Consider the following 14,858-nt stretch of genomic DNA (forward strand, 5'->3'; position numbering starts at 1 on the left):
GAGGTAGGATCCTGGGACCAAGGAACTAAATGGGAGTATTGGGTAGGGAGAAACAAGGCTCTAAGATGAGAGATGGCTTTGTAACCACAGGCCCTCCAGGGCCTCCAGTTCAACTGACCCCATCTCTTCTCAACAGGGTGATTAAGAGTTGCCTGTGGGAAATTCTGCAAAATCACATAGCCAGGCCATGTGCAAAAGAAGAAATAGTGACCTGAAACAACCTCAGAACTAGAGATCCTCCCTCGACCGGAACTCAAGCACGAGGACATGACCGGAACTTGAAAGTTGGACTCATCAGAAGTGAGGGGTCCCTCATTCAGGAACATCTAGTATGGAAATTCCTTCTCCACCCTGTCATAAATGTTTAAAACCTGACCACAAATGGTTGAAGCCCACCTATCAAAGCCTGTCCCACCACAATTTCTGCATGCCAGCCTGTTCCTTAACCTCTTAAATTTTGCCCCAAATCCTGGATCTGGGAGACAGATCTGAGGGCACATGCCACCTGTCTCCCTGCAGATTGATCACACAGAACAAAAGCGGATTTTTCCCCCAAAGCCTGATGCCATAATTAATTGGCTTGTTTACGTGCATCAGGCAGAGAACCCCAATTTTGTGCAGTAACAGTTTTTCCAATATACTGCAAGAAGATTGAACATTGGAGACTGCCCACTAGACCCAGGACGTGACTTGGGACCATGGAGGAGTCTAGAACGAATTGTACAGAATGGAAACCACTCACAAATCTTCCCTCCCACCGTGAATCGGCAATAGACTCAAGAATGAGACTCAAACCTGAAGTAGAGAACACCTGAATATTCTTCTGCAATCTGTGGTATGTGTAACCTGCTAGGAGCTAAAGTTGTTTATTAATGGAATGTTTCATTCCTCCCTTCCATTATGAAGAACCTAGTCTTCTGTTACATTATCTTGAGTCAAGGGTCAGTGGAGTCATTTTCCAGAGATGTAACCACTGATCTTCTCAACAGGAAGCCTCTCCAAGATTCCCCTGCCCAGTCACCTGGGCCATTAAAATAGATAGATAGATGATAGATAGATAGATAAGAAGATTTTTAAAAGTAATCTCTTTTAATTACGTTTCATTTCAAATGAATGCTACTAGAGTCAGTATAACAATAAGACAGTGTGACTAAAACATGTACAGTCACATTTTTCTCTATAAGGACTACTTTCCCAGAGGGAATAAAACAAGCAAGCAAATAAGCCAGCTGCAAGCATGGCACTCTCTTGAAAGTTAAGAGGGTATATATTCGTTTTCTATTGCTGCCTTGACAAATGACCACCAATTTAGTGACTTAAAGCAACACAAATTTATTATGTCACACTTCTGTAGGTAGGATGAGCTTGCCTGGTCTCTCTCTTCCTGGATCTCAAGGCCAAAATCAAAGTGTTGGCCAGCCTCAGCTCTTCCGTGGAGGCTCTGGGAAAGAACGTGCTCCCAAGCCCATTCAGGGCCTGAATTTAGTTCCTTTTGGTTGTAGGACTGAGGTCCCTGTATCCTTGGTGGCTGTCAGCCAGAAGTTTTTCTCAGCTTCAAGAGCCTGGATCATAGTTCTTTTTATCTTTAAAGCCAGTAACAGCGAGTAAAATGCTTCTCATGCTTCAAATCCCTCTGTCTTCTGTCTCCAGCTGAAGAAAGTTCACTGCTTTTAAAGCTTGTGTGATTGGATTGGGCCCACCTGAATAATCCAGGATGCTCTCCTTATTCTAAGGTCCATAACCTTAATTACAAGTGCAAGGTCCCTTTTGCCACGTAATGTAACATATTCACAGTTTCCAGGGATTAAAGCATGGACATCTTCAGGGGCCTACCGCAGAAGAACTTGAAGCTGGGTCACAGCCAAGTGCAGAGAGGAAGGCAGTTCAAACCAAGACAGATGCCACTTTGACGTGAGTTTTTTGTTATTGTTGTTATCTTGTTTAATCCAATATGCTATGAAAATAAATTTCCAAATTTCAATATAGTTTTTCTAATTATATATATAAATATATGACATATATGTAGAATATATATATATGTAGAATATATATATAGTCAAAATCTTGGATCTACATATTTATGAAAAATATCTACCACATAACCTAGTTAGCAAAGCCAGTCTGCCTTATCAAGTTAATCAATCAAATCGGAATTACTGTCAGGGAAAAACAAACTCTGACAATTTTTTTTATCCACTAAACGCATTAATTACAAAATCCACTGAAAAAGACACATATCACAATGGTAAGCTTGCAATATCGTAAAATAAATTACTAAAGTTGTCAAGATTAAAATTATATAAATCTAATATCATTAATGTATGGATTTTTGTTATAAAATCAAGCATAAATCTATTTGCTGTTTTTCAATACTTAACTTGCTATAGTTCAAAATTTAATGTATAGTTAAAATTGTAAGTTCTTTATGAAGGGAGGCCTAGAATAAAAGGCCATATGTTACTCTGTCAGGTGGATGTGCATGTTTGTACTAAACGCAAATGTTGGGCTTCGGAGAATGTTGTTATGGAGGGAATTACCTGGATGCAATGGTGGCCTCCAACTGTGCTGTCAGGCAAGCTATCTCAAAGGTCACGGAACAGAAAGCACCAGCAACCAAATTAAAATTCTTGAATCACACAGGTTGATTTAATCAACTTACAGCACAGTGAGAAGCAAGGGAAAGAGATAGAGTAAGCTAACATACTTAGGATGGGGTACAAGCGGATGGAACCAGGAACAACTTCTCCATTAGGCACCGTAGACATAGTGCCTAGGGCCCCCAAAACTGTTTTAATTTCTTTTAAAATCAAAGGAAGAAAAAATGTAATCCAGCCTGGAATATATTAGTCTTTATACCAATGCAGTAATAAGGTATAATTTTAAATATTTCTTGGTAGTTGAAATGGCCCAGGAAGGAAGCTTCAAGTGGCCAGTGCCCAGGAAAAGATATCCTGTAGTCCAGAATGGAAATACCACACTACCCAAATTTGGGGTCACACACTGTTCACACGTTGTCTCCCCCGCATCAATATTCTCCAGTAGTGATGGAGTTATGGAAATCAGAGTTGAGATTTGAAGAGAGGGTTTTGCAGACAGAAAGTACCTAGAACCAATACAAATACTAGCTCCATCCAAGAGACTCAGGACAAGGATGCACAACAATAGCTTGGCAACTAGCCTGCTCGATAGCTCTGGGGCTTGACTGACTGAGCTTCTTAGGCAGAGCACATGTGGGACCAGAATAGGATCACACTGGGAGCCTCCAATGGATGACCAATTTAAGGATGCCCAGTAGTGGCATCATCTTACTTTGTGACATGGTCTTTCCATGTCATTGTATCTGTAAGCAACACTCTTGCTTGTTCCATCACGCATTCGATTTGTTCTTTCTTCAACATGTCTTACAGGTTACTTACTATCTGTATTTAACACACTAATTCTGCCTGAGTCTCACAAGCTGTTTGCCCATTTTCTATCTCAAACATGTCCTATCAATTTTGCCTGTATCTCATGGACTGCTAGCTTTCTTATGATGCTTAACACTTCTTGCGAGTTTTATCTACCCCATTTGCCCTCTTGCCTTTTATAAAAGAACTGAATATTCTCAAATAATATAGAAAACACATTAACAGGAAAAATTAAATAAGAGTAATGTATGAGGTTAACAAATAGCACCATTAATTTTGAGACATTGTGATCAAACAGGTTTTATGTAAATAAAGAAAAAGTTATATACACAAAAGACTATGTGGTTCATAAACTTTTCATCAAGTTTTTACCACTGTGTTTTTTATATCAGGAGGTAGACAAAATTAAACATTTTATAGTGAAATAAGATAAGCATTGTCTGTGGTTTAAATATATATTTACTGTTATGATTATAATGCAGATTTAAGCTAAAAGAAACCACACAAAAATTTTATCCATAGGCTTTATCCAAGGTAACTTGAAAATTTGATAGTTCCTACAAATATTCCAGTTACATTTTTAATATTAACTATCTAAAACCTATTCTACTTGGGCTGCTCACACGTGCTTTCCTTTCTGGCTAATGACTAACCTAGGGATAAGCACTGAGAACAATTTATGTGAAATATGTTGGTGGGGAGGACGCCAAGCGGGGGCCATTTTTAGTTTTCATTATTTCTTAGCAACATTCTTTGCTTAAATTCATCAAATTCTCAAGAGCTATGCATTTCTTGATAATAGCAATGGGTAAGTAGGTCATTAAATGAAAGTCAGACCCATGGCCCACAGTTAATATATTTCTGATTTCAGAACACAAAGGAGCCAGAATATCCCCATTTCCAATGCCATGCCATTTAACAGAAATATGTACAAGATAGAAAAGGAAAGGAAGATTTGTGGAGTGGTCCTTGATTTCACCAGTTAAAAGATTTCTCTCTAGTAAGTATTTCAAATTGATTGTATCCTGCAGGGCCTTATAACCCAAAGCAATCGGCAACAGTAAGAATTGTGAAAGATAAAGTGTTTACATTTCTTAGATGAAATGGGAGATGCATTATGGAGAGGGCGAATGGGAAAGGACAGCTCTCTAATGTCAGAAAAAGAACCCCAAGGGTCTGAGTACCCCAGTTTAGAGGCACTGGTGTATACCACAAAATTCAACTGATAATTGCTTATTGACACTATCATCATAAAATGTTTTAATCTTAAGGCATTTTAAGAATCTTAAATTCAAGGACAACTTTTTTGTCCTAGCAATTCTTTTTCTTATTGCAATAACATTGGTTTATAACATAATATAAATTTCAGGTGTACATCATTATATATTTCAATTCCTGTGTATATTACATCATGTTCACCCCTCAAAGACTAATTACAATCCATCCCCACACATGTGCCTAATCACCCCTTTCACCCTTCTCCCTCCCCACTCCCTTCTGGTAACCACCAATCCAATCTCTGTCCCTGTGTGATTGTTTGTCGTTGTTTTTATCTTCCACATATGAGTGAGATGATATGGTATTTGACTTTCTTCCTCTGACTTATTTCAATTAGCATAATAATACCCTCCAGGTCCATCCGTGTTGTCACAAATGGCAAGATTTCATCATTTCTTATAGCTGAGTAATATTCCATTATGTATATATACCACATCCTCTTTATCCATTCGTCCCTTGATGGGTGCCTAGGTTGCTTCCAAGTCTTGGCTATTGTGAATAATGCTGCAATGAACACAGGGGTGCATGTATCTTTACACATTCGTGTTTTCGTGTTCTTTGGATAAATACCCAGCAGTGGAATAGCTAGATTGTATGGTAGTTCTATTCTTAATTTTTTGAGGAATCCCCATACTGTTTTCTACAGTGGCTGCACTAGTCTGCACTCCCACCAGCAGAGTATGAGAGTTCTCTTCTCTCCACATCCTCTCCGACACTTGTTGTTTCCTGTCTGGTTAATTATAGCCATTCTGACAGGAGTGAGGTGATATCTCATTGTAGTTTTGGTTTGCATTTCCCTGATAGTTAATGATGTTGAACATCTTTTCATGTGCCTACTGGCCATCTGTATATCTTCTTTGGAGAACTGTCTGTTCAGATGTTTTCCCATTTTTTAATTGGGTTTTTAGTTTTTTTGTTGTTGAGATGTTTGAGTTCTTTGTATATTTTGGATATTAACGCCTTATGAGATATATGCTTTGCAAATATCTTCTCCCAGTTGTTAGGTTGTCTTTTCATCTTGTCGATGGTTTCCTTTGCTGTGCTTTTTTTTCTTTCTTTTTTTTTTTTTTAGGAAGATTAGCCCTGAGCTAACATCTGCTGCCAATCCCCCTCTTTTTGCTGAGCAAGGTTGGCCCTGAGCTAACATCTGTGCCCATCTTCCTCTACTTTATATGTGGGGCGCCTGCCACAGCATGGCTTGACAAGCAGTGTATTGGTCCGCACCGGGGATCCAAACCAGCAAACCCTGGGCTGCCAAAGTGGAATGTGCGAACTTAACCACTGCACCACCAGGCCAGCCCCAGAAGCTATTTATTTGTTTATTTTTTCTATTGTTTCCCTTGCCTAGTCAGACATGGTACTTGAAAATATGCTGCTAAGACCAATGTCAAAGAGTGTACTGCCTATGTTTTCTTCTAGAACTTTCATGGTTTCAGGTTTTACATTCAAGACTTTAATCCATTTTGATTTAGTTTTTGTGTGTGGTGTAAGATAACGGTCTACTTTCATTCTTTTGCTGTCCAGTTTTCCCAATACCATTTATTGAAGAGACTTTTCTTTCTCCATTGTATGTTCTTGGCTCCCTTGTCAAAAATTAGCTGTCCATAGATGGATGGGTTTATTACTGGGCTCTCAATTCTGTTACATTGATCTGTGTGTCTGTTTTTGTGCCAGTACCATGCTGTTTTGGTTACTATAGCTTTGTAGCATATTTTGAAATCAGGGAGTGTGATACCTCCAGTTTTGTTCTTTTTTCTCAGGATTCCTTTGGCTATTGGGGGTCATTTGTGTCCTATATAAATTTTAGGATTCTTTGTTCTATTTCTGTGAAAAATGTTTTTGCTACTTTGATAGGGATTGTGTTGAATCTGTAGATTGCTTTAGGAAGCATGGACGTTTTAACTATGTTAATTCTTCCAATCCAAGAGCAAAGACTATCTTTCCATTTCTTTGTGTCTTCTTCAATTTCTTTCAACAAAGTTTCATAGTTTTCGGTGTACAGATCTTTCCCCTCTTTGGTTAAGTTTATTCCTAAGTATTTTATTCTTTTTGTTGCAATTGTAAATGGGATTGTATTCTTAATTCCCTTTATGCTACTTCGTTGTTAGTATATAGAAATGCACTTCCAATACTGTGTTAAATAAGAGTGGTGAAAGTGGGCATCCTTGTCTGCTCCCTGTTCTTGGAGGGATAGCTTTCAGGTTTTCTCCATTGAGGATGATATTAGCTGTGGGTTTGTCATTTTTGACCTTTTATGTTGAGGTGCTTTCTTTCTATACCCATTTTATTCAGAGTTGTTATCATAAATGGATGCTGTATCTTGTCAAATGCTTTCTCTGCATATATTGAGATAATCATGTGATTTTTATTCTTTATTTTGTTAATGTGGTATATCACATTGATTGACATGTGGATGTTGAACCATCCCTGCAACCCTGGAATAAATCCCACTTGATCATTGTGTATGATCTTTTTAATGTATTGTTGTATTTGGTTTGCCAGTATATAGTTGAGGATTTTTGCATCGATGTTCATCAGAGATATTGACCTATAATTTTCTTTTTGGGTGTTGTCCCTGTCTGGTTTTGGTATCAGGGTAATGTTGGCTTTGTAGAATGAGTTAGGAAGGTTCCCCACCTCTGCAATTTTTTGGAAGAGTCTGAGAAGGATAGATATTAAGTCTTCTTTGAATGTTTGGTAGAATTCTCCAGGGAAGCTGTCTGGTCCTGGACTTTTTGCGGGGGGTAGGTTTTTGATTGCTCTTTCAATCTCCTTACTGGTGATTGGTCTATTCAAATTCTCTGTTTCTTCTTAATTCTGTTTTGGAAGCTTGTATGATTCTATGAATTTATTGATTCCTTCTAGATTATCCAATTTGTTGGCATATAGCTTTTTGTGGTATTCTCTTATAATTTTTTGTATTTCTAAGGTGTCTTTTGTAATTTCTCCTCTTTCATTTCTGATTTTATTTATTTGAGCCTTCTCTCTTTTTTTCTTGGTGAATCTAGATAAAGGCTTGTCAATTTGTTTATCTTTTCAAAGAACCAGCTCTTGGTTTCATTGATTTTTTTCTGTTGTTTTCTTAGTCTCTATTTCATTTATTCTGCTTTGATTTTTATTATTTCCTTTCTTCTACTGATTTTGGGCTTTGTTCTTTTTCTAGTTCCTTTAGGTGCACTGTTAGATTGAGATTTTTCTTATTTGTTGAGGTAGGCTTGTATTACTATAAACTTCCCTCTTAGAACCTGTTTTGCTATATCCCATAAATTTTGGTATGTCGTATTTTCATTTTCATTCGTCTCCAGGTGTTTTTTGATATGAAAAACAAGTCTTCTCCTTTCTTCTCCTTCTCCCACCAACACTTTCACGTTTTCCATTCCTGTCTCCTTTTGCACAATATGGTTATATCAGTGCTTATAAAATTATGATTCTATATGCTATTTATAAGACATGCAGCAAACTGTAACTTGTTTTATTCTTTTCTGAAACACGCTTTCCTTTTCCTGGAGTTAATTATTGTCCCCCTCCACCCATTACTTTCCGAGTTCTTATCAGTTAATTCTATCTCCGATTTTCCAAAAGGGTCTTAAGTCCCCTCTGAAGACATGCATTCACACTAGATATTCCATCAGTTTCATCTTAGTGAGGAAGGCTCTGGGAGAGCCTTATCTGCCTTATCTAGATTGGTGGTCCATTATGCTTGGTGTACTCCATTCATCTTGGGTATTTTACATGCTTTTCTGCCATGTTACGTCTCCCAATTCCAATATTACGTGTGCATTAGAGTGAGAAATGCTACCAGACACAAACCTTGACCTTTCAGAGCTTTACACAATACATTTTTGCTTCTCATGTTTGTCACAGCCAGGTGCAACTGTGGCAATGCTTATTATGTACGGGCTTCCATCTTTTAACTATATCATCTGTAACAAGTGCCTCCAAAGTTGCCTATGAAGGGGAAGAGACAGTTGGAGGATTGTGAGGGATATTGTTAAGGGCCAGGCCTGAAAACAGTTTGCATTACTTCTGCCCTCCTCCTGGGACAGAGCTCAGTCTTAAGATCCCAAACTTAGCAAGGGGGATTAGGGCACGTCATCTTCCTGTGTGTGAAGAAGAAGAAATGATGTGGGGAACATCTAGCATTCTGTCTGCCAAGTTTGCTCACCTGATCACCAAACCGTTTTATTCTTTTTCAACTGCGTAAACAGAAGACAACCCACAGCAATAATCTCCATTGGTTCCAACTCTCTTGTTCTGGCACCTATGAACTAAAACCAAAAATCATCAGTTGCATAAACCAATAAAATAAAAGGGTAGCTTATAAACAGAAAATACCTCCAAAAAATTTGAAGAATAGCAGACCTCAGACAATCACTGCCCCATAGCAATTCTGAAATCCCACTGGGCACTGGGAGGGGCCCCAACCCTGGGGGCAGGGGGAGTTCCTGGATTGGGCCTTGATTCTGCCTTGGGAAGGAACTCCTTTGGCTGTTATTCTCTGTGGCCTCTTTCTCTGCTCTCTGGGAGATTCTGATTTGTGTTTTCCTTGGTCACATCTGACCTGAGTGTTGACAAGCACGTCTCTTTGGGAGGAAAGTTTAGGGAGATTTTGAAGCCTCTTTTGCAGTTGTGGAGGTTGGGCCACAGGAATTGTTTTAGTTTGAAACTGTTTTGAGGTTTTTTGATCAAATTCATGGTTTCTTTGGCAATACTATTCCTTCAGAGACCTAAGTTTCTGATGTATTTGCTTTCAATGGCATTCGTATGCAAAACCACACCCAAAGCTCTTTTCTAAACATGGTTATGCTTCTAGATATACAGTGCTTTCATTGCCTCCTCTCTTCTCCACATCTTTCTCCCAATTTAATGACAACCACACTGAGGCTATTAGGCTTAAATGGGACCATCATACCTAAGTCACTTTATCTAACTGAAGTTTTACTGAAGATTTCTATCTCTTACCTTTTGTGGTTTATAAGAAGACGGCTTTCTGGGCCCAAATTTCTGCCCCTTTTTTATTTCCTTTTATTTTTCCTTGCAGACCAGCCAGTTATTTCCTTAGGCTGTCTGTTTCTTTTGACAACTTGATAAATGAGTCCCAGAGTGGCCAACACCCACCAACACTTGGGTTCTTTGTAATCAGTTCTCCTCAGGCCACTGGCTCCCATATCACAGCACGTGAGAGTTTTATCGAATGTTTGCTGCTGCATAACTTGGGTCCCCATCTTCCCAATTTCTGATATCAGTTCCTTTGCTGCCTGCCGCTGAGCCACTCAACAAATGCCACATAGTTTAAGTTTCTCTTACATCAGCACCCACTTTCTAGGAGTGTGAGAAAGCAACATTAGTTGCTACAGCAGAAAAACCCCATATCTCAGTGGCTTAACTTAATAATTCTTTATTTCTCACTCATGTCACTATCCAGTGCAGATCAGGTGGCTCTCCATCTCATAGAAAGCCATCTGGAACACAAGACCTCAAAGTGACCATGGAAGAGAGAGACCAGAAGATCATTCTGGGTATTTTTATATCCAGACCTGATGGGGAGGGTTACATCACTTCTGCCCATATTCCATTGTCCAGGATTCAGTCATATGGCTCCAATATAACTGCAAGGGATGCTGGGATATGTAGTCTTCCTGTGTGCTGGGAAGAGGAAATGGTGTGGTGGTGGACACATTGCCTTGTCTCTGACACACTTCTTTTTCTTTCTAGTTTTTTTTTTTTTTTATGGAGCACATCTTCTAGTAACTTCTTCAGAAGGGTTATGGAGAGGTAAAATTTGGGGGACCTCACATGTCTGAAAATTTCTTTATTCTAGCCTCACATTCATTAATTGCATGTCTGAGAAGAAAATTCTTGATTGGAAATTTTAGTTTCCTCCAGAATTTTGTAGCCGTTGCTCCACGATCTTCTAGCTTCCAAAATTACTATTTCTTTTGAGAAGTGTCTCATCATCCTGATTCTTTTACACAGGCCATGATTTTCATTTTGGGGATTTTTTTGTTATTATTGCTTCTCTCTCTCTGCCTGGAATTCTACAATTTTCTCCTTGATGCTCCAGATATTTGAGATAAATTTCACATGGGTTGTCTCCATGTGGATCTATTTTCATTCATTTGTCTGGACACTGAGTTTTTCAATCTGGGAACTCATGTCTTTCCATTTGGAGAATTTTTCTTGAAATTATTTAGTGGATTATATTCTATCATTTTCTTTGTTATTGTCCTTTCTGAATGCCTGATAGTCAGATATTAGACTACCTGGGCTAGTTTCATGATTTTGTTTTCTCTCCTATTTTTCTACTTTCAGAAGAGATTTGCTCAACTTAATCTTCTAACCCTTTATTGGGTTTTCTTCTTCTTTTGGGGTGGCGGGGGGGGAAGATTAGCCCTGAGCTAACTACTGCCAGTCCTCCTCTTTTTGCTGAGGAAGACTGGCCCTGAGCTAACATCCGTGCCCATCTTCCTCTACATTATATGTGGGACGCCTACCACAGCATGGCTTGCCAAGTGGTGCCATGTCCGCACCCAGGATCTGAACCGGCAAACCCCGGGCCACTGAGAAGTGGAACGTGTGAACTTAACCACTGTGCCACCGGGCCAGCCCCTATTGGGCTTTCTTCTTTACCATCAAGTTTTTAATTTCCAAAAACTCTTTTATATTCTCAGAATACTTTTTTATGGTAGCCTGTTCTTCACCCATGGGTACTATATCTTTTCTAAAAAATTTCTTTCAGGATATTATTTGTTTGAAGTTTTTCTCATGCACAATTGGTTTCCTCCAAAATGCTTTTTTCTTGTTGCTTTTATTATTACAAGTATTCTTCAGACCTTTCCTAATCATTGGTTGTCTGCTCCCATGGAGAACTAGATGAGGGGGCTTGTTGACTTTGAAGATCCAATCGTATTTTCCAGATAAGATCTTCCAATTTTCTGCCTGGATGCCAATATTCCTAAACAGAATGGAGGAACATGGCTGGAGGTAGAAGTGAGGTCTTTCCATTCCATAGACATATTTCGGTTAAACCCCTCTATTTTCAGTTTGGCACCCTGCCTTTCACGATGCTTGGCTGCTCCTGGTCCACAGGCCATCTTGTCCCTTTCCGGATAATAAGCTTAGTCTCTTTCCTGGGTGAAAGAAGAGGGATTTCCCCACCAGTGTGGAGTAGGAGAGAGAATCTAGGGATCTCACCAGTTCTTAAACAGCTCTCAACCCTTCTTTCTCATAGGAGATCCTCTCTTCTGGAAGTCTCTGAACCACCACTCTCCTCCCAATTTCAGAGTCTTTTGAGGATTTTGTGGTTAAACCAGGTTGGTTCTTCCCTTTCCCGGCTGTTGGTTGAGAATTGAACCTTCTTGTGTCTGCCAAGCCGGTTACTGCTTCTCCATTTCATTTTCCAGTTTCAGAAACTTTGTTACTTTGGACTCCTCTCTGGTTTGTCCCATTGGTGGAGCCTCAGATCTAGGCAAGAGAGGGCTGGCTCTGAGCAGCTCCCACCCCAAGGAGGCAAAGATTCCTTGAAGCAAGGGGTATGCCCATCCAGGGTCTTTAAAATCCCTTTGGGATCACACTCTGGGTATACAAGATCCCCAAATTGCCTTTCCAAATAGTCCTTGGACATGTCTAGGGCCTGCCAGAGTTTCTTCCTGGGTCAATCCAGCAGGCTGTGCACCCTAGACCTGAGGGATGGCCAAGAAAGAGCTCTTTGCAAGGGATGAGAATGGAACTGGACATGTGCTGCAGGGCCCGCGTGTGTGCACCACTGTCTCTTCCCAAAGCAAGTCACAGCTTTGACAAAAGTAAAATGAATTTTAGTTGCACTCTGCCATTGTTTGGTATGAATATACACATATATTTCAATTTTGTCATTATGAGGGTATATTTGTAAAGGTGGGAGGAGAAACTATAACAGTTTGTTAGCTTGATTTATAACTTTTAAATACTTCAAATATATAGCATGCCCCTCCATACTCTTGGTCAGGGACTCTTCAAATGTTCCAGGTGGGCTGCTTTCCATCTTTTTAGCTTTATGTCCTTAAAAAATCATTTTACTGTGAGTTTTTAGGAGTATTTCAGGAAGGAGCAAAGTTAGACATGTGTGTCCAATCCACCATCTTGACCCGGAAGTGTTCCCGTGCCTCCCTTCCCACTTGAGACACTTCCATGGTTCCTGGTGCTCTCACATCGGCTGTGGGTCCTCCTTCCCTTTGGGATCTTTCCTTTTTTGTTACTCTAAGCATCACTGCTGCTCACCAAAGTATGACCAAAGAAAGAGGTTCATAAGGAATATTTATTCTTGTGCGTTTGCACAAGGATTCGCCTGTAGTTTTTTCTTTTATATATATATATATTTTTTTTCCTTCTCAGGTCAATTCAATTCTTATGAAGTTTTGAGATCTTCTCATTTCTTTTCACTGTATCTTCTCATCCCACCTCATTCATCCTTGAGTTCCATACAATGTTTAGCATAATTCCTTGCTCATAGTAGAAACCCGATGAATATTTTTTCAACTGCATTGCACTGAATTGTAAGCCCTTAAAATTTATGCCAAGGGATGTTACTTTGAGATGTCACTGAATCCCTCGTCTTTGCTGATAGAAAACAGGTGACACTACAACTGCACTATTTAAGGTATGATTATATTTGTGTCCTTCCTGCTAAAGGAGTAGCAAATTGTACTGACTGGTTGTTTCAGAATTTTGTAGGATAGTCTCAAAAGTACATAACCAAAAGAACTGAAATTCTGCCTCTGTACAGAATTATTATGATCCCTGGCAGTATGGACCATCCAATAGAAAAATTTCTGAAGCTCTCAAAAATTACTGTTCTCAAAATATTTCCCTTTGGGCACGTCCCTTATGTATCACTACTCTGATGGAAGTGACATTAAGGCATACTGTTTACCTCAGCCACGGGCTAATGGGGACAGAGAAGGAGCTAGCACTGTGAGAACGAGAGGAACTGATTTGGTTGTAAGGGTCAAGAGACCTCTAACAACGGGGCGGGCCCCATGGCAGAGTGGTGAATTTCAGACGCTCTGCTTCAGCAGCCCAGGGTTTTGCTGGTTCAGATCCTGGGCATGGACATGGCACTGCTCATCAGGCCATGCTGCGGTGGCATCCCACATAGCACAACCAGAAGGACCTACAAGTAGAATACACAACTATGCACTGGGTAGCTTTGGGGAGAAGAAGCAGCCAAAAAATTAAGATTGGCAACAAATGTTAACTCAGGTGCCAATCTTTAAAAAAAAAGAGAGAGACCCCCCACACACACACACACAACAAAAGACAAGAAGCCACAGCCAGCAGCTAAGCCACAAGCCCCTAGAGGGACATGATGAACCCATGAAAAATTTCAACCAGCCCTAAATACTCAAAGCTGTCAGCCCTATTGGGAAGAAGTCCCATGACAATTGGAATTCAGAAAGCCAGCAGTGCAGTGAACCTAGAGAGTCTATTGTCTGAAGTGGACTATCCCCGTGCACATTTGAAGACATGCCAATCAGCATCTGTCCTCCCGGAAGAATAAAAGTACCTAAGAAAATTGTCAGCTGGCCAAGCAAGCTTCAAAGTCAGGGCAAGATTCTAATCCCAGCAAGGAGATTGGGGAGCTCCTCATGAATCCATGTTGATGGCTGTCTTCAGTGACCTTTGCCCTGGTTTCTTGGCTGTTTGAGAGATCTCTGTTCAAAAGACCTCACTAAGGCCATGTATTTTGACTTCCGCCTCATTCTCAGTTGCTCAAAACAAAAGTTAACAGTCCTAACTCCCTTAAAAGTAAAGGAGATTTATTCATTGGGGCCAAACAGCAGACATTTGCTATAGGAATTTTTGGCATCCATTGAAGTCAAATTTAGATATGAGTTGGCCAACTCAGCCTCTTAGAACCAAAGTTGAGTTTTCTGCAGCATGAACAAAAGAAATAGAGCTGAATCCTCAGTCAAGAAATTCCAGTTACAAAAAATAAAAGGATTTACAAGTTTCATCCTATGTTTCCTGTAAAACCAAGAAACTCCAACCAAGATACCCACTGACCCTCATTCACTGTTTTTACGGGGCACACAGTGCTGTGGTTCCTCCAATTGCTACCTTTTCCTACTTTTGAGAGTCAGGAGCATGTTTCCTGTGATTTTTCCATATTGTCAAAAAAAGTTCGACTCAATCTAA

At 39.8% G+C, this 14,858-nt stretch overlaps 1 protein-coding gene and 1 long non-coding RNA gene across 4 annotated transcripts in view; one reads left to right on the forward strand and one right to left on the reverse strand.

The window, feature by feature from the left end:
* The window catches only part of GPR65 (G protein-coupled receptor 65), a 101,745-nt gene that overhangs the window by 81,823 nt on the left and 5,064 nt on the right, over positions 1–14,858 (forward strand). For all 3 annotated transcript variants that reach the window (XM_070593697.1, XM_070593698.1, XM_070593699.1), the window contains 2 exons: positions 1,802–1,911; positions 4,279–4,407. In XM_070593697.1, the coding sequence (XP_070449798.1) occupies positions 1,802–1,911; positions 4,279–4,393 (225 nt within the window). In that variant the 3' untranslated portion in view covers positions 4,394–4,407. The remainder of the gene's footprint in view (positions 1–1,801; positions 1,912–4,278; positions 4,408–14,858) is intronic.
* On the reverse strand, positions 1,071–12,086 carry LOC139079344 (uncharacterized). The gene is made up of 3 exons (XR_011532912.1): positions 9,648–12,086; positions 8,851–8,953; positions 1,071–1,954 (listed from the first exon to the last, which is right to left on the reverse strand). It is a non-coding gene; the product is annotated as an uncharacterized lncRNA (long non-coding RNA).

Source organism: Equus przewalskii, chromosome 25, assembly GCF_037783145.1.
Source record: "Equus przewalskii isolate Varuska chromosome 25, EquPr2, whole genome shotgun sequence".
Classification (NCBI taxonomy): Eukaryota; Metazoa; Chordata; class Mammalia; order Perissodactyla; family Equidae; genus Equus; species Equus przewalskii.